The sequence below is a fragment of the Drosophila persimilis genome, unplaced genomic scaffold (genome assembly GCF_003286085.1).
Source record: "Drosophila persimilis strain 14011-0111.01,24,50 unplaced genomic scaffold, DperRS2 tig00000985-arrow-arrow-pilon, whole genome shotgun sequence".
NCBI lineage: Eukaryota > Metazoa > Arthropoda > Insecta > Diptera > Drosophilidae > Drosophila > Drosophila persimilis.
In genome coordinates, this window is record NW_020825390.1 from 28622 (window position 1) to 49482 (window position 20861).

General features: G+C 41.4%; 1 protein-coding gene and 2 long non-coding RNA genes across 3 annotated transcripts; all 3 read right to left on the reverse strand.

The window, feature by feature from the left end:
- Positions 1-590: 590 nt before the first annotated feature.
- LOC113566804 lies at positions 591-750 on the reverse strand. The gene is made up of 2 exons (XR_003409234.1): positions 697-750; positions 591-630 (listed from the first exon to the last, which is right to left on the reverse strand). It is a non-coding gene; the product is annotated as an uncharacterized LOC113566804 (long non-coding RNA).
- A 505-nt stretch (positions 751-1255) lies between these two features.
- Positions 1256-2220, reverse strand: LOC113566806. The gene is made up of 3 exons (XR_003409235.1): positions 2158-2220; positions 1450-1950; positions 1256-1382 (listed from the first exon to the last, which is right to left on the reverse strand). It is a non-coding gene; the product is annotated as an uncharacterized LOC113566806 (long non-coding RNA).
- Positions 2221-20179: 17959 nt separating this feature from the next.
- On the reverse strand, positions 20180-20746 carry LOC113566807. The gene is made up of 3 exons (XM_026993969.1): positions 20550-20746; positions 20286-20468; positions 20180-20219 (listed from the first exon to the last, which is right to left on the reverse strand). Coding segments are annotated over exons 1-3 (303 nt in total). The 5' UTR covers positions 20669-20746; the 3' UTR covers positions 20180-20218.
- Positions 20747-20861: the final 115 nt, after the last annotated feature.

Sequence of the window (20861 nt, forward strand, 5' to 3'; positions counted from 1 at the left end):
AGCAGCAAACCGAGAAGCAACGCCCACAACAGAAACACAACAAACATCAGCGTACGCAGCAGCAGCAGCATCAGCAGCAGTCACAGCAGACGCAACGACAGGGCCGCCAACAACAACAACAGCAGCTAGCAACAATCAGCGGCAGCGGTAGGCCGTCGTACAGCCGGGTAGTACGTAGCGGAATTACTGAGCAGGAGCAGCAGCAGCAACAGCCACGAGCGGACAATCATCAACAGCAGCATCGCCGACCACAGCAACAGCAGCAGCCATATGTCCGTACTGTTGAGCAGCAACAGCCATCACAAAGGAAGCGGCCACAGCAGCAGCAGCATCAGCGGCAGCAGCGCGCAAGAGTTGTACAAGGGGCCAAAGCAGCACCAGCACCAACTCCAATAGCAGCAGCAACGCCCAACACCCGCAGGCCCTTGTATAGCCGAGGTGCTCAAGCCAATCCGGCCGAAAATCATTTGGCCAAGTTCCAACAGAAGTTGAGGGATGAGCAGCAGCAGCAACACCACCAGCAGCAACAAGAACAGCAAAAAACTCTCCCCGCAAATTTCCAGTCCCATGCCCATAAAGAAAATGCAGAATTTCTCTCAAGACTTGAGGCCAAAATCGATAGTCTATTTTCTGCAATAGTCAAATGAATAAATATCAATACAAATAAAACAAGCAAAACAACAAATAGCAGTTCACCAAACTCTTTGGACATGGTCCTGTCCTCCGCCAATGATGCCTTCTATGTTTAGTCCAGTCCCGAATAGCCAGTCAAACCAAAAAGTCAATCCAGTACAGACTATTTCCACCCACAGCGTCAGCCAGAACGGCAACTCTTTTAAAATTGCCTTCTGGAACGCGTGTGGTGTGACAAACAAGTTGAACGAGGTCGAAGTTTTCCTGAAAAGGGAAAAAATACAATTAATGATGGTCATCGAAACACGCACAAGGGCCGTCTCTGTGAGCGGATTCCACACTTACACTGCACAAAATCCGGCAAACGATCGCAGAGGGGGAGTAGCCATCCTGGTCCGGGACGATGTCACCCACTCTGCACTGCAGCCAATTTCAAAGCCATTCATCCAGAGTGCACCTGTCATCGTCTTCACTGAAAAGGAAAATAAAAAGGGAATTATTTTTGCGCCGATCTACTGTCCGCCTGTATTCAAGTGGGCGCCTGCCCATTTTACTGGATTAATAAGACATTTTGAAGAACTCTGCGTCGAAGAAACAGCATCCGGCTTTCTTGTATGCGGTGACTGGAACGCGAAGCATATGTGGTGGGGAAATGTCCGTGGATGCGCCAGAGGGAAAGCACTGATGGAGGCTGTACACACCAACAACGGCTGCAATTTGCTGGCCACCGGTGGTGCCACACACTATCCCTACGACAAAAAAAAGAGACCATCAGCGATTGACTTTGGAATCTACAAAGGAATCCACGACACTCACCTGAGTATCCGTTCAAGCTCGGATTTGGACTCTGATCACTTGCTGCTCAGGGTGGAGTTGACGATCGGCAGCGGTGGACGTAGACATCCTACGCCCACAGTCAGGAAACATCTGCTCCCAGCACGTGCCAATATCAGCCTGTTCCAAAAGTCGCTGGAACGGTTGATCAATCTCAACACCGAGATTAGAATAGCGCAGGACATTGATGACGTCGTTGACTTGTTTTTGAACAATATACGGGTAGCAGCAGCAGCAGCATCAACACAACATCAACAGCAGCACCCAAGCACACATCGAAGATGGCCACAGCAGCGTCAGCATCAACATCAGCAGCGGTCACAGCAACATCACCGGCACCATCACCTTAAGCTGGACGAGGCTACAAGCGAGCTGCTTTCCATCAAACAGCAGTGCAAGAGGATCTGGCTGGCGACCCGCACCATCGAAGCCAGACGAAACTACAGGGCGGCGCAAAATCGTCTTAACAAGGGGCTCACAATCCTGAAAAACAAAAACATCAACAAACTGTTCACAGGGATTGACAACAAAGACCGCTATCAAATGCAGAAACTTTGGAAACTGACCAGCACAATCAAAAGACAGCCGCAGCCAAACTGGCCACTGAGGCTGCCAACTATGACCGGAGGCAAGGCAAGTGTCTCGTGGACAAAGTCAACAGCCGAGACAGCCGATGCCTTTGCTACTCACCTGGAGGAGAGATTCAGCCCGATACTGTCCAATTCAGATGAAGAGCGGGCCGCAATCAACAGAGAGCGTGGGCAGAAGCAGCTACAACCGGACTAGGAAACCAGGATTCCCTTCAGACCAGTCACACTGCCTGAGCTGATGCAGATTGTGGATGCATTGGAGCAGTCCAAATCACCTGGGGGAGACAAAATCAATAACAAACTGATTAAAAATTTGCCAAAATAAGCGCTATTATATTTAATATTAATATATAACTCCATTTTCAGACTGGGCCACTTTCCAAGTCAGTGGAAACATGCCCAGATTAAAATTATTTTAAAGCCGGGCAAAAACACAGCAGACATGTGTTCCTACCGGCCAATCAGTCTATTATCTGGCCTTTCAAAGATCTTTGAAAAATTGCTGATGGCGAGACTGTTTGAGGTGGAGAATTTTGCCAAGGCCGTACCCAATTACCAATTTGGATTTCGGCGGGAGCATGGCACTGAGCAGCAGCTGGCTCGAGTCACTCAATATTGTAGTATGTGCATATATTGAGTGTACACTGTACCCAATGGTTAACAATAAATGTATCAGCAACACATTGTTGCAGTACACAAACAAAACCACTTCAAGTGAGCGTGCAATATGATCGCCGCTTATGCGCTAAGCTAAGTCAGCATTCCCACGCTGACCACTTGAAGCATATATATATACACATATGTACATACGGCTCTTGCCCTCTCGATTATGCTGATAAGACAAATATGTATGAAGCCGCTCCGCTGTTGGCGTAACCGGCAGCGCAGCTATGCGGTCTGAGTTATAAGAATAAATTCAATAAAGACATTCAAAAAACCGAAGTCAAACGGCACAGACGTGCCAGTGTTATAATTACAATAGTGACATATTACATGGCGACCGTGACAAGTGTCACGAACATGTAGATGTTCGGAAACAAAAATATGTTCAAATAAATCATAAAAAAAAAAAAAGCGGAGAGCGAGAGCGAGAGCGGACAACAACAGCAGCACCACAGCAGGCACCACTGGAAGCAGCAGTAACATCAAAAAAAAAATTAACAACGAAATGGAGCGGAACTGAACGCAGTAAGTAGAGTGGTATGTGTGGCAAAAGAGGCGGCGTAGTAAAACGCCTGAGAGCCAGAAGGGCAACACTACTCAAACTGCTAAATAGCAACGATAATTTGCCGTGGAGCACATCTGTGAAATTACACACAGAGCTCGATCACATCAAATTGTTGCTAGCAGAAAAGAAAATGAAAGAGCCAATGCACACAACCACCTACACTGCAATACAAAATATCAGTAAAATATTAATCGTAACTCCACCACCCCAAACGACAGAAATAGCAAAGGAAGACCTGCCCGAACGACTGCGAGGGACCTCTACACTCGCCGCATTGCGAGTACACCTGTGCAGCCTGCACCGGTGCCCCAACAGAGAAGCAGTAGCAGCCTGTGCAGCCAGCACCGGCCTCGTCTAGCGCAACAAGCTAGACCCGGAGCAGTGAACCGACAGCGCTTCCTAGAGCGCCCACCGCCAAACAAAATTTTTTTTTCTAAATGCCTGCGATGCATACAACTTAACTGTAAGATCTAAAATTGTAAAATTGAGCGGAATAACATCTGCCCAATTAGAGTGAGGCCTGTAAAGCCACACAAACACTAGGCAGAAAGAAATGTAAAAACTGAAAAAAAATATATATAAATTATAAATTAATTTCAACAATTAACAAAGAATTTATACAGTAGTATAAAAGAAAAAAAAAGGAAATTTGTTTTTGTATATACATATATACCCATTGTTTACACAATGGGTTTAGTAGATGTAAAATCGGTAGATTCGACAGCGAATGTAATAAACAAAGTCGAAGTCAATAACACCGACCTAAAGTTAATAACAATACTTATTGCTATTATTTTCATTATAATCATAGGCCATCTATTATATAAATTGTATAAACTACATAATAGATGCATAGAGAAACGCTATCAAAGCCGGGCAGATGACCTGGACAAAATTTAAAACAAATTTATAATGGTAACGAAAATTGGCCAAAAATAAAAGAAAAAGTCCAAAACGAATCATGAATAAAAATATATCATTATTTGATTGAAAACCTATAAATGTTTTTGCACATTTTAATAATTATTTTAAAATGAAATGGAATGGCAAAATATTAATGCCGCATTAGTTAAAATAAAAGAAAATTTTGATAAATCATACAAGTGTCTAGCACAAAATAGGAATATTTCAAACGAAACTATAAGTAGACACGCGACAATATTAGTTGCATGTTTTAACCAAGCTCGTTCCCTGATACACGACAATAAAGAAAAGTTAAATACTCAGCATTGGTCGTATGTATCAAGATTTTTGAATAGATTAAAAACAAATTTAAATAGCATCAAATCAAAATATTCACTAGACATAACTATACCTTCGATTTTGAATACTCCAGTATTAGTCGAGGAAGACACAAACACAGATTTAGAGGGCGAATCTGAAATCGCAAGCGGTTCAGATACACATATAAAAGAAGAAGACCTAGGCGACCTTACGATACCAGCGGTAATCACACTAACCAATCTAGTTGATTCTGAATCAGAGTCTATTACTGAAGTAAAAACTCTAAAAATGGCCATGTCACAACTAGAATTTCTTAAGCTAGCCGCTTCACTCATACCTGAGTTTAGTGGAAAGCCTGAGAATCTACAAAGTTTCATTGATGCTCTTAGCTTAGTGGATTCACTTAAGGGAACACATGAAACTACAGCAGTCAACCTAATAAAAACTAAACTCAAAGGCCATATTCGAAACTTAATCACCACTGAACAAACAATAGTGTCCATAATAGACAAACTAACAAGCGGTATAAAAGGCGAATCAGCCAAAGCAATATCAGCTAAATTGTTCAATCTGCAGCAAAAGCAAAAGACGGCAAGTCAATATATTCAAGAAGTTGAACAGTTGACAAGGGCTTTGCAATCGGCACATATGATTAACGGTGTATCGCAAGAATATGCCGAAGAATTGAGCCTACAAGTTGCTGTAAAATCAATCATAGGAAACAGCACAATTGACGAAGTTAGGTCTGTAATGAAATCACGAAATTTCAATACAATGAGTGAGATTACAACTGTGTTCGTCGATAGTTGCACAGACGCAGTAGGACACCCAAATACAGTCCTATATGCTGCACAACCGAGATATAATACTAACCGAGCGTATAACCGCGGAAACTACCGTGGAAACTACCAAAATAATAATTATGGCAACAACAGAGGTAGAGGCCAATATAGAGGAAACTATAGAGGCCGCGGTAACTCATACAGAGGCCATAACAATAATAGTGGCAATAACAACAATGTGAGAATTGCCCAGAATGAATCGGGAAACTCACAACAGCCCTTAGGTACGCAGCAATAGACAGTAAAAAGGTTCATTCGATTAATCTTAGTATAAATATATTCGTAACATTCACAAACGTAGCTACAGGCAAGAAATTAATATTTTTGATAGATACTGGTGCAGACATATCTCTGTTAAAAGACAATTCAGACACTTTTAATGACATAAACAAAAACAACAAAATAAATATCCAGGGAATTAATCAAGGATTAATTCAATCTAAAGGAATGACATCCTTAGAAATACAAACAACTAAATATATAATTCCACACAACTTCCATATTGTCGAATCAACTTTTTCTATACCGTGTGACGGAATTTTAGGAATAGATTTTATTAAAAAATTTAATTGTCAACTAGATTTCACACCTTCAAAAGATCTGCTCATAATAAGACCAGACAATCTAAACTACCCTATTTATGTTCCCATAAATCACAGCTCTGGTAACAATACAATAGTGTTACCAGCACGATCCGAAGTTGTCCGTAAAATTGAGTTAACTTCAAATGAAGATAGCATTTTTATTCCGAACCAGGAAATTCAACCTGGTATATATGCAGCAAACACAGTCGTAACAACTGCAAATGCATTCGTCCGTTTACTTAATACAACTAGTACCGACAAAATGATCAATATAAATAAGTTGAATTATGAACCATTAGCAAATTATGATATATCCGAAATAAATAATGAAACTAGAACGAACGATGTTATATCAAAGTTATCTAAAAATTTTCCAAAACTATTTAATAAACAATTAAAAGAACTTTGTTGTAACTACGCAGACATATTCGGACTTGATACCGAATCAATAACAACCAATAATTTTTACAAGCAGAAACTAAGATTAAAAGATAAGGAACCTGTATATATAAAAAAATTATAGAAATCCTCATAGTCAAAAAGACGAAATCCAAGCTCAAGTCGATAAACTAATCAAAGATAGAATAGTTGAACCGTCAGCCTCAGAATACAACAGTCCACTTTTACTAGTACCAAAGAAATCCATAGACAACAAAAAGAAAAAATGGCGATTAGTAGTTGACTATCGCCAAATTAATAAAAAATTACTATCCGATAAATTTCCACTTCCTAGGATCGATGATATCTTGGATCAACTAGGAAGAGCAAAATATTTCTCTTGCCTTGACTTAATGTCAGGATTCCATCAGATTGAGCTAGACGAAAACTCTAGAGATATAACATCCTTTTCAACGAGCAACGGCTCTTATCGCTTCACGCGATTACCATTTGGTTTGAAAATAGCTCCCAATTCATTCCAAAGAATGATGACTATCGCATTCTCTGGACTTGAACCATCACAAGCATTCCTCTATATGGATGACTTAATAGTAATCGGTTGTTCCGAAAAACACATGCTTAACAATTTAATTAGTGTTTTTGACATGTGTAGGAAACACAACTTGAAACTACATCCTGAAAAATGTTCATTTTTCATGCATGAAGTCACATTTTTGGGCCACAAATGCACAGATAAGGGAATCTTACCAGATGACAAAAAGTTTGACGTCATATTAAATTATCCAGTCCCACATGACTCTGATAGCGCTAGACGTTTTATAGCATTTTGTAATTACTATAACAAGCATATAACAAGATTAAATAAAAAGAATGTTCCATTTGAATGGACTAATGACTGTCAAAATGCATTTGAATATCTTAAAGCTCAATTAATAAAGCCTACTCTGTTACAATATCCAGATTTTACGAAAGAATTTTGTATAATCACCGATGCTAGTAAGCAAGCCTGTGGTGCAGTGCTAACACAAGCCCACAACGGAACTCAACTCCCAATAGCTTACGCATCGAGAGCATTTACCAAAGGAGAAAGTAACAAAAGTACGACGGAACAAGAGTTAACAGCTATTTATTGGGTAATCACCAAATTTAGACCCTATGTCTACGGAACTCATTTCATAGTAAAAACAGACCATAGACCACTAACATTTTTGTTTTCAATGACAAACCCCAGTTCTAAATTAACGCGTATGAGACTTGAATTAGAGGAGTATAATTTTACTGTAGAGTACCTAAGAGGCAAAGATAATTTTGTAGCCGATGCATTGTCACGGATAACAATATCTGAACTAAAAGACATACAAAATAAAGTCCTGAAAGTCACTACCAGGTATCAAAGTAGACAAAAATTCTGCGCAGAAAACAACAAAGTAGAGATGCCAAAGCAATCTACCGAAACAGCTTCTCAGCCCAACGTATACGAAGTCATTAATAATGATGAAGTACGTAAAGTAGTGACCTTGCATATAAAAGATATGCTATGTTTCTTTAAACATGGTCAGAAAATTATAGCAAGAATTGATATTGGAGATTTATATACTAATAATGGAAATATTGACTTAGGACAACTATTTCCAAGGCTAGAAAAAGAAGCCGGTATATTAAAAATCAGCCAATTGAAAATGGCACCGTGGGAAAATATCTTTGAAAAGGTTTCAATAGATAATTTCAAAATTATGGGCAATAAAATATTGAAAACATTGAGAGTAGCGCTACTCAACCCGGTGACCACATTAACAAATGTTAAAGAGAAAGAAGCTATATTGTCTACACTACATGATGATCCAGTACAAGGAGGTCACACAGGCATTGCAAAAACCTTGGCCAAGGTCAAAAGACATTATTACTGGAAAGGTATGACTCGCGATATAACAGAGCACATCCGGAAATGTCAGAAATGTCAAAAAGCAAAAACGACAACAAATATAAAGACCCCTTTAACAATTACAGAAACCCCGATGAAGGCTTTTGACAGAGTGATAGTGGATACAATTGGTCCACTACCCAAGTCAGAAAAAGGCAATGAATATGCAGTCACGCTCATATGTGACTTGACTAAATATCTAGTTGCTATACCTGTCGAAAATAAAAGCGCAGCAACTGTTGCAACGGCAATATTTGAATCATTTATTCTCAAGTACGGTCCAATGAAGACGTTCATTTCGGACATGGGAACGGAATATAAAAATTCAATTATAAACGATTTGTGCAAATATTTAAAAATAAAAAATATAACATCAACTGCACACCATCATCAAACTGTTGGAACAATAGAAAGGAGCCACAGAACATTTAACGAATACATACGATCCTATATATCAGTAAATAAAACTGATTGGGACGTATGGCTTCCATATTTTGTTTATTGTTTCAATACAACCCCCTCTATGGCACATAATTATTGTCCATATGAGTTAGTATTTGGTAAGACTAATAATCTACCTAAATATTTTGATAGCATAAGTAATATAGAACCTATATATAACATAGAAGACTACGCTAAAGAAAGTAGATATAGATTAGAAGTAGCATACAAAAGAGCAAGAAATATGCTCGAGTTAAATAAACAGAAAAATAAGGAATTATATGATTTAAAAACTAGGAACATAACGCTATCAATAGGAGATAAAGTTCTACTAAAAAACGAAGTAGGCCATAAGCTAGATCTTAAATACACAGGGCCCTATATAGTTGAAAAAATCGAAGATAATGATAATATAGTTATTTCCGGAAATAAGAATAAAAAACAAACAGTTCACAAAGATAGGTTAAAATCTTTTAATTCATAACAGACACAAAATAAAACAAATAAAATACAAAAAAAAAAGAAAAAAAATTTAATTATACAAGATGTGCAAAAAGATATGTATACACAAAAAAAAAAAAAAAAAAAAAAACATTAAATACATTACAAATACAAAAAAATCCTCAAAACAAAATTTTTTATATATATAAAATAAATTTAAGTAAAATAACTACATTTAATTACGTTATTTTTCAAAAGGAGGGAGATGTGGTATGTGCATATATTGAGTGTACACTGTACCCAATGGTTAACAATAAATGTATCAGCAACACATTGTTGCAGTACACAAACAAAACCACTTCAAGTGAGCGTGCAATATGATCGCCGCTTATGCGCTAAGCTAAGTCAGCATTCCCACGCTGACCACTTGAAGCATATATATATATACACATATGTACATACGGCTCTTGCCCTCTCGATTATGCTGATAAGACAAATATGTATAAAGCCGCTCCGCTGTTGGCGTAACCGGCAGCGCAGCTATGCGGTCTGAGTTATAAGAATAAATTCAATAAAGATATTCAAAAAACCGAAGTCAAACGGGATGCTGAAAATGAAACAAATATAGAAAATTATATATCACAAGCCAGTAATAAAAATAAATCGTCCACAAATAAAATTAAAGCCAAAAAAAATTTATTTCAACTACTAATTCAGGCATCTCCCCCAACAATGACCATGAGTAGATCTTCACCCCTGACGGAGCTAGAAAATAGCAATGACTTGGTCAAAAATTGGCTCAGGGATATGCCAATGACTAGGACCCTCAACACGGCAGTCATCCCTGCCCCCATTATTACCCCCGGTAAAAGATTGAATAGGGACATGGACAGCACTGACGAGGACAAATCCCCCGTTGGCACACCGAGAATGGACCTTGATCTTGACCTTAACACCCCAAAATTCCAAAGCATCGCCGCCAAAAAGTTTGCCTCCGAGTTCAAGAATGTAAAAAAGCACAACTCCACTGAGGCAAACAGGCTATCAACGTCACCTCCCAAGAAGAAAGGTAATGACACTGGGGTGTCACACGTCGTCCCTGTGCCAAACGAAAATGCTCAGCCTTGTCCACTCCACACAATGAATAGGCATAGCAAAGATCTCAATGACAGCGAAAGTAACCATATCGAACAGCCTGAGCTCCTTCCATGGCAGGTAGTGCCATCGAGCAAGAGAGTGCCTTCTATTCACATAGCTGGTGTCAAAGCTATTGTTCCCCTACTAGAACAACTAAATTATACAGCGGGTGTGGACAGCTTCAAAACGAAAAGCACCCCAGGGAACGGTATCAGAATCCAATGCGTTGATATGAACGCCCATAGGAAAATAACACAACTCCTCCACGACCAAAAGTTGCTAATGCATACGCACCAGCCAAACGGTCAGCGTGGTGCACGTTATATTCTGAGACACCTGCACTACTCGACGACGAATGAGTGGATTTCTGCTGAATTAAAAAAAAGGGCCTTCGTCGTCAGATTCTGCGCCAACATGAAGCATGTAGCTACAGGAAGGCCAATAAACATGTTCGATCTAGAGATTGAGCAGAAAAGGGATGGCTCGCATGACGAAATTCTAAAGATAAATGTATTAGGAGGACAGTCAGTGGCATTTGAAAAAAAGCTGCCACCCAGGAATCCTCTGCAATGCCACAGGTGCCAGGCCTATGGTCACACCAGAAACTATTGCCGGAACGAGCCCAAATGCATGAAGTGTGCCAGAGGCCACCTCTCAACCGAATGCACGAAGCCCAGGCACACCCCAGCCAAGTGCGCAAACTGCGACGGGGAACATGTCAGCTGCTTTAAGGGCTGTCCAGCCTTTAAAGCCGCCAGAAGCAGGCTCAAGGTGAACAAACTGATCAACGATGATAGACTCACAAAGCAAGCTTTAGGGAGGCCCAGCGCATGGGAGCAGATATCCAAACGTCCTCAAACATTCCGAGTGGCCCCCTTTCCAGCAGGTAGCCATCGCAGGGATGTGAGTGGCTGTGACGAGGGCCGAAGTGGACCAGTGAGGGGCTTCACAAACCCTTTCTCTGGCAGAAATGTCCAACCCAAGCCCAGCCACCATAGTACCGAAATCAAGAGAAGGCTTACCAAGATTAAGAACAGAGAAAAGAGAAAAGAGAAAACAAACAACCAGCCAAAAAAAGGATAAAGTAGGGAAAGGACGGATAGCTCCTATAGCCGTGGACATGAATCCCAACCCAGCCGCCAGCCATCTGGAGAAATTCCAGAATAGACTGCGAGAGGAGCAGATTGCACTCTCACAGTCCTCTAAAACAATGGCAGTGGGTCCGGCCGAACCTGAAAGCAAGCGATTTGAAGAAAGGCTGAACAAGATCGAAGCCAGCATAAGTGACATCCTGGCTGCCATCAGTCAACTAGGCAGTCTAGTGCAGAGCCTTCCCTCCAACGACAAGTCCGTGCCTCTCAGGGCAGACAGAGATAACAGCAGCCAAATGGAAGAAGACAACTAAAATGACTTATGTTAATATCACAGGCAACATTGACATCCAGCCAATAAAAATTTATTCATGCACACAAACAACAGCAGCAACAACAACAATTCCAATACGTTAAGGGTAGCCTTTTGGAATGCCTGTGGAATAAAAAATAAAATGATTAAATCAGAAACTCATATGACAAATGTGAACATACATGGTCATCGAAACAAGGGTCAAGCAGGATGCATGGAATCACCCAATTTTGCTCGACAAATCCTGGGCTGGTCCTTGATTATTGACACCTTACCACCTGAAATGTAAATAAATAAAGTTAAAATCATTACAAAAAATCATTAAAAGCCAATAAATATAACAACAAAAACTACTTACCAAATTTATCATGAATCTGAAAATAGAAAAACCTGAAAGCAAAACAAAATATAAAATAACTATTTACATAACAAATTAATTTAAATAAATACTCAAACAATTTGTAGACATCAGGAGCGGCAGCCCTTCCAAGAGACACGCTTGAAAAACCATTTACATTGGAATAAAGCTGCACCAAAATGTGGCGAAGGCCCCTCACGTCATACATGGAATCACCCAACTTTGCTCTACAAATTCTAAGCTGGTCCTTGATTGCTGACACCTTACCACCTGAAATGTAAATAAATAAAGTTAAAATCATCACAAAAAAAATCATTTAAAGCCAATAAACTACCCACCAAATCTATCATACATACATACATACAAAATAACTATTTACATAACAATCAATGTCAGTAAATACGCAAACAAGTTGTAGACATCAAGCGCAACAGCCAGTGAAAATAAAACAAATATCAGTCATCAAAAGCCAACAAATATAACAATAAATACTTACCTTTGTATGTGACACCTTACCACCAAACCAGCCAAAAATAAAACTGCAGATAAAATAAAATTTCAATTGGCGTAAAAACAATTGAAATCACTTTTTCTTTTTCACACCAATTTTCTTTAAACCTGAAAATAAAACACTATACTCTTTAAAAGTCAACAAATATAACAACATAAATTACCTAACTTGATTGCTGACACTCTATTACCAAACCTGTAAATAAAATAAAATTAAATTCAGCCAAAATACAATTTAAAACACTTACCAAATCTGCCGCAAACCTGAAAATAAAACAACCAAAGTCCTAAAAAAAAAAAAAAAGAGCCAACAAATATAACAACATAAACTACACAAAATTACATACAAATTATTACAAAGCTGAAGACAAAACCTGCCAATTAAATAAATAAAACACATATTGGTGTACGAAATTAGCTGTATGTACATAATAAATTTACATGTGTATGTCAGCAACTAAGTAAGCAGCCAGAAGACATCCCAACGCAACATCCAGTGAATCAACTTGAAAATAAAATAATTATATTCAATAAAAGCCAACAAATATAAAAACAAAAATTACTTAACTTGAATGCCGACAATTTACCACCAAACCTATAACATATAAACCTGCAAATAAAACAAAATTAAATTCAGCCAAAATACAATTCAAAACACTTACCAAATCTGCAGCAAACCTGAAAGTAAAACAAAATTTAAAACGTCAGCAACTAAGCAAGCAACCAGAAGACATCCCAACACAACATCCAGGGAATCAACTTGAAAATAAAATAATTATATTCAATAAAAGCCAACAAATATAAAAACAAAAATTACTTAACTTGAATGCCGACAATTTACCACCAAACCTACAAAATATAAACCTGCAAATAAAATAAAATTAAATTCAGCCAAAATACAATTCAGAACACTTACCAAATCTGCAGCAAACCTGAAAATAAAACAAAATTTAAAACGTCAGCAACTAAGCAAGCAACCAGAAGACATCCCAACACAACATCCAGGGAATCAACTTGAAAATAAAATAATCATATTCAATAAAAGCCAACAAATATAAAAACAAAAATTACTTAACTTTAGTGCCGACAATTTACCACCAAACCTACAAAATATAAACCTGCAAATAAAATAAAATTAAATTCAGCCAAAATACAATTCAGAACACTTGCCAAATCTGCAGCAAACCTGAAAATAAAACAAAATTTAAAAAAATAATCAGTCAAAACACAAATCAATTCACTTACTACGATAGCCATCAAACTAACCAATCAAAACCTGCAAATAAAATACAATCAAAATCAGCCAAAACAGAAATAGACTCGCTTACCAAATACAACGCAAAACTCCAAATAAACCAATTGAACCTGCAAATAGAATACATTTAATAATCAGCCAAAACACAAATTAATTCACTTACTACGATAGCTTCCAAACAAACCAATCAAAACCTGCAAATAAAATACAAACAAAACATAAACCTGAAAACAAAATAATATTAAAATCAGCCAGGAGTTTCATATTCATCCACAGAAAGAAGCATATGCGTCGCCGTTCTTCTTAGAGTTGCACCGATTGGATTCGGCCAGGAAAAGAGGGACGAGGCGATGCCGCGCTTGCGTTGCCGATGCTTGGAGGTCTCCCTGTCGTCCATGCCTCCGTTTCGCACCGGATGAGGGGTCCAGGAGCGGCGTTACAAAATTTTTATACCTAAGTCAAAAAAAAGAACAAGAAAACACAAGCCAATCTTAACTTTGTTTACAAAAGCCAGTAATCGATAACTGTATAGTATTTTTCTGTATATTTTATCAATGTTACCGTAATGTTAAAAAAATACCTAAATGTTAAAAAAATTGTAAAAGTTTCCATAAATAATGTTAAATGTTGCTAATAGTGATAAGAACATTAATAAAGATTGCGTCAGGGTCACTCTAAGTGCTCTGAGCAAGTTTATACATCAAAAAAAGCAAAAAATTAATAAAATAAAACATAAAAAAATACTACAATCAAGGGCCACTAAAGGAATTAAATAAAAGCAATTAAAAACAAACAAAGAGGTGTTGAGCAAAAAGAACAAAATTTTTCTCTGGAGATGGAAGAGACAAACATGAAGCCCAGCCCCGATTCGGACAAACCAACTGTTGCGCATAGGAAACCAACAGGTGGGTGCATCTCACTCTCGTCCAACTCGGATCTCGAGGGGTGCTCCCCTCCGAGAGCCGGGTCGAGAGCCACTTTTCCATTTTCCATAACTGTTCCCACGCAGCGTCACGGCCAGCAACATGTTGAGCCAACGTCAGACCCGCTACATATAAATGTAGCTGAAACAAACATTCCTAAACATGTTGCTGAAGACGAAGTAGAGATGACATCAGACCTGCAACATATAAATGTAGAGAACAAAAAAAAACGGGATGCTGAAAATGAAACAAATAAAGAAAATTATATATCACAAGCCAGTAATAAAAATAAATCGTCCACAAATAAAATTAAAGCCAAAAAAAATTTATTTCAACCACTAATTCAGGCATCTCCCCCAACAATGACCATGAGTAGATCTTCACCCCTGACGGAGACGTGCCAGTGTTATAATTACAATAGTGACATATTACAATATATCCTCAAGGCGTATGAGAAAAAACAAGTTTGCTCGGCAATTTTTCTGGACATTTCCGAAGCTTTTGACCGAGTATGGCATGAAGGGCTGCTGTACAAGTTGATGAAGCTGCTGCCTTTAAATTTGTACTGCATTCTGGAGAGCTACCTGGCTGAACGCACTTTTCGTGTGAGCTGCGGAGACGAGGAACTTTCAAGAATCGGGAAAATATCAGCTGGAGTCCCACAGGGCAGTGTTCTTGGACCAATATTATACACAATCTATGCCTCAGACATGCCAATGCCTCACCTCATCCCGGACAGCACTGGCTTCCATCCAGAACGGGAATCAATGCTGCTGTCCACGTATGCCGACGACATGGTGATAATGAGCGCATCTGCAATCCCAAATGCGGCAGTCAAATATAACCAAAGATACCTGACTCACTTCTCTATATGGGCCAAGAAGTGGTGCATTAACATAAATGCGAAAAAAACCGGACATGTAATATTCACACTGAGGACAATTAGATCAACGGACTTAAGGCAAACGCCGACTATAAATGGACAGGCTGTGCCACTTGACAAATCACACACATATCTGGGCATAAAATTGGACAAAAAACTCACCCTAAGCTCACACATCACGAGGATCTGCACAAAACTCCGATCAAGAGCGGCCAAACTGGACTGGCTTCCTGGCCCAAAAAGCCGGCTGCCAAGCGAAACCAAGGCTATAGTCATCAAGCAGCTCATCATGCCCATTTGGCAATATGGTCTTCCGGTTTGGGGCGCACTTACATCCGATTCCCAGCTGCGACGGGTGCAAAGCCTACAAAATAAAATCATTAGACGGGCAATGAAGGCGACAAGGTTCACCAGGAACGATGCCATAAGACAGACTCACAATCTAGACACAATCGACGAAGTGTTCCATGCGGCAAGTGGGCGCTTCGCCAACTCCTTGGCTTGCCATGTCAATCCGGAGGCTCGGAAACTATTACTGCATCCGTATGAGACACAGCGATTGCAGAGGCCACGATATCTGCAACAGCTGCTTCAACACTTCCGCCCGCTGCAACCTCGAAATCAGGATCGGAGCAGCCATCAACAACAACATCCAGATCCGGCCATCTCCGAGGAATCGCTTCCAACGCTGGTCCGTATCGAAGAGGAGGAGCTGAAAAGAAAGAGACAGGAGGAATCAGACGCCAGGCAATTAAGAAGAATCCAACAACAAAATATCATCAATCCGAACCCCGAAAGGTTCAACGAATTGATGATAAATTGCTTCAGAAAACGATACCTCAGCGGCCAAACTCCCCGAGAAAGAATAGTGGCTCTTATCTTTGGCCAGCCACTTTCTGTCCAAAGGATAATCCTGCCAGATTACGAGGGGGATCCCGATCCAGCGACGCAGCAGCATACCCAGCAGCAGACTCAGCAGCAGACGCAGCAGCAGACTCAGCAGCAGATGCAGCAGCAGACGCAGCAGCGGACCCAGCAGCAGACGCAGCAGCGGACTCAGCAGCAGACTCAACAACAGATGCAGCAGCAGACGCAGCAGCGGACTCAGCAGCAGACACAGCAAATTCTGGCGAGCAGCAACCGGCAGACGTCACATCATCGTTGCCAGACACGGGCTGCAAGCAGCAGCTCACGCACCCTGGACGACAGCCATCGACGCAATCCGCAAGAGGCACTTCTGGACCACGGACTGGAGCAAGTCCGACGGCGCCTTGAACGGGTGGTCGACGACGACGACGACGACGTCCAAATCATCTCAGATGACGACGACGACGACGTCCAAATCATCACCGATGTCCAATCCATCTCAGATGACGATGACCACAACAACGACGATGATGCCGGCCGGCACATTGCGCACACCGCCACAGTCACTCCGCACTTTGGTGCAGCAAGGCGCCGCTCACTGGGATGCCGCAATCCGGCCGCAGCTAGTCCAATACTCTTGTGTTGGTCTTTGTCGGTATTCCTGGTGAGTGTAAAAATGGTTTTAATTTGCACACCTTCATTCCATCCACAGAGAACCACAAATACTCACCTGAAGCGCGTGAAAACACGCTTGCGACACCGGGCGACACCCCTAGTTGCTCCTCTGATCCTTTCTCATGGGCGTCACCACGGCATCCGGCCTCCAGAAGGGCTCCGCGGACGAGAGTCATCACGGCTGCTGGTTGGCTATGAAAGCCAATTTGGACACGCTTGCGCTACACACATGGCGCATCCGAATCCACGCAGGGGTGGTTTTCCTGCACTTCATGGCTGCTGGCAACCATCGCCACACAAATTTGGCCGAATCCCGGGCCACCTGGAGGACCACGGCGATCGCTCCATCCACTCTGCACGGCGCTGTGCATTGTCCACGTCTCCTGCCGCACCTTACACACGCGCTCACCCAGCGCCGTACGGTTGCGCACCGTGCCAAACACTCTGCTCCAGACGACGACGATGATCCAGTACCTGCAAATAGAAATAAAATATAATTAAATTAGATTAAAATGTAAACAATTGTTCAAATATTGTCAATACTTATCTGTTTGTGACCACCTGCTGATTTATGTACGTTAATCCTGTGATTGACACATAAGGGCTGCCAGACCATTAGTTTCATGTTTTAATGTTAATGTTAATGTAATGTCAATGTAATGTCAATGTAATGTTAATGTTAATGTTAACAGCCCGCCAATTTTAAAATCACATTATTGTTGTTAGTTAAGCTTAAATGTAAATTGCCGAAGTTATGGTAATAAGAAAAGCTGGAAATAAACTCCGCCAGTAGCAAAGCTGGCGGGCGAGTGTGCGCATCGTAGGCGTGCACGCGCATCTAATTACATCGAAAAAAAAAAGTGACTTGTGTTTTTTGTTGTTTTATGTGGAACTTTAAATGTTTTTAAATACATGTTTAAACCGGGAAAATGAACTAAATAAACAATATGTGCCAAATAATTGCAAATAATGCAATATAATCATCTGTGATCGCGCTGTAATAGTGAAGCCAATAAACCCAACTGGAGGAAAGAGGAAGGAAAAGCAAGCTACTGAGTACCTGGACCAGGCCACCAAATGGACGCACTTGCTCCAAAACAGACGACCAACAAAATGGATGTTATGGATGCTATGGACAACTCGGCAAGAGCCGAAGCGGGTGGTGAGTGCGTTACTCAAAATAGTGCTACCTACATATCGACCAGGCCCCTGGGAGGGAACCCCTCCGCAAATGCTTCCCTCTTCGAACCAATGTTCGACTCAGAGGGGGATGCGGATCTGGCTGAGTTGGAGACGGACTCGCCAGAGAGTACTGTGAGCTCCTTGGGAGCTACGGTGCTGGAGTTCGAGCGTCGTTTCGTGGACAGGGGTTTATATGTTAGAAAATACCCGCCAATCCCACCAAAAACAGACGCCAACATACAAGAAAAACCGCCATCAAATACACGTACAAACACGCAGACAAAAATAGCTCCCAGCGAAAGTGCAACGGGTTCCAAAAATAGCGGCGCTTTCGCACTAACAAAAGAGCATTTAAGTGCACATAAACAAAACAAGAACAAATGTTATGCCCATATGTTTTCGCGCCAAAACATTAGCGAAAACAAAAACAAGCAAACAACTCACACAAGCATCAGAGAGAGCGACGCTTGCGCTCTCTCAGCGTCCGAACCCTTGGCGCACAATCAAAACGGAGGCGCGTCACATCAAGCCCCAAAGCGTTTGCCGCCAAACTTGCACTCACACACTTATGACAAAAAGAGAGATGCTTGCTCTCTCCCGCCGAACCAATACTCAAACACAAACACGAACAATAAACCCCTGACCTACGCCAATAACAAAACAAAAACAAACACATTGACATATGCCGAAACCATAAACGGCATACAGAAAAACAATGACCAGCAACAGCAACAACGTTTGACGACAGCTGAAAGCAATAATACTAGCAGCTGCAGAAAATGCTTGCTGCCTACTCTGACTCAGGCGGACGAGCATAATACTCAGACAAGGCCTAGTACCAGAACACAGCTGGTAAAGGAATGGCTTAATAGCGTTCCCCCGCTACTGGCCAATGAAATGCCCTCGCCCCTGCCCCTTACCCCTATAGCAAAGGATATCCTGACAACAAATTCGTTTCGCTCGCCGCTCAAAAGAAGATGCGCGGCGATCGAAACGGATTCAGATGACGACCACTTTGCCTGCCTGGCACTTGACACGCCCATGTTCAAGAGTCAGTTTGCGAAAAGATTGCATCACGAGACCCGGCAGATGGAGTCAGATGTTGGTCAAATATGCTCACCGCTAAATAGCGAGGTTCCGGTTACACCGAGTGAGGTTCAACATAGGGAGCCTCAAAGGGGGCAGCCCGAAAGTCAACAGATGGAGACGGACAACCATCAGCCAGCCATTAGTATAAACATAACACCCGTCCAACCGTCATTACGCAGCACCAAGGTCCCTACAATCTTCCTGCCCCTGGTGCCTGCAATTGTACCCCTAATCAATAAATTGACAATAAATCCGAACGTGGGGAAATTCACGACGAAATCGATGGCCAACAGTGGACTCAGAGTCCAGTGCGACGACATGACAACATACAACGCCATACAGAACGCCCTTGCTGAAGATAGCACGCAACTGCATACACACCAGCCGCGCAGCGAAAGGGGCTATCGTGTAATCAACATCAGCATCGCCGACCACAGCAACAGCAGCAGCCATATGTCCGTACTGTTGAGCAGCAACAGCCATCACAAAGGAAGCGGCCACAGCAGCAGCAGCATCAGCGGCAGCAGCGCGCAAGAGTTGTACAAGGGGCCAAAACAGCACCAGCACCAACTCCAATAGCAGCAGCAACGCCCATCACCCGCAGGCCCTTGTATAGCCGAGGTGCTCAAGCCAATCCGGCCGAAAATCATTTGGCCAAGTTCCAACAGAAGTTGAGGGATGAGCAGCAGCAGCACCACCACCAGCAGCAACAAGAACAGCAAAAATTTCCAGTCCCATGCCCATAAAGAAAATGCAGAATTTCTCTCAAGACTTGAGGCCAAAATCGATAGTCTATTTTCTGCAATAGTCAAATGAATAAATATCAATACAAATAAAACAAGCAAAACAACAAATAGCAGTTCACCAAACTCTTTGGACATGGTCCTGTCCTCCGCCAATGATGCCTTCTATGTTTAGTCCAGTCCCGAATAGCCTGTCAAACCAAAAAGTCAATCCAGTACAGACTATTTCCACCCACAACTCTTTTAAAATTGCCTTCTGGAACGCGTGTGGTGTGACAAACAAGTTGAACGAGGTCGAAGTTTTCCTGAAAAGGGAAAAAATACAATTAATGATGGTCATCGAAACACGCACAAGGGCCGTCTCTGTGAGCGGATTCCACACTTACACTGCACAAAATCCGGCAAACGATCGCAGAGGGGGAGTAGCCATCCTGGTCCGGGACGATGTCACCCACTCTGCACTGCAGCCAATTTCAAAGCCATTCATCCAGAGTGCACCTGTCATCGTCTTCACTGAAAAGGAAAATAAAAAGGGAATTATTTTTGCGCCGATCTACTGTCCGCCTGTATTCAAGTGGGCGCCTGCCCATTTTACTGGATTAATAAGACATTTTGAAGAACTCTGCGTCGAAGAAACAGCATCCGGCTTTCTTGTATGCGGTGACTGGAACGCGAAGCATATGTGGTGGGGAAATGTC

What these genes read in the sequence shown, in the direction of transcription:
- LOC113566807 (XM_026993969.1), bottom strand. Translation starts at nt 20,668, where the DNA reads ATGACAGGTGCACTCTGGATGAATGGCTTTGAAATTGGCTGCAGTGCA. An exon ending in TTTGCCGGATTTTGTGCAGT is followed by an intron (nt 20,469 to 20,549) that starts GTAAGTGTGGAA and finishes TTCCCTTTTCAG; the next exon opens with GAAAACTTCGACCTCGTTCA.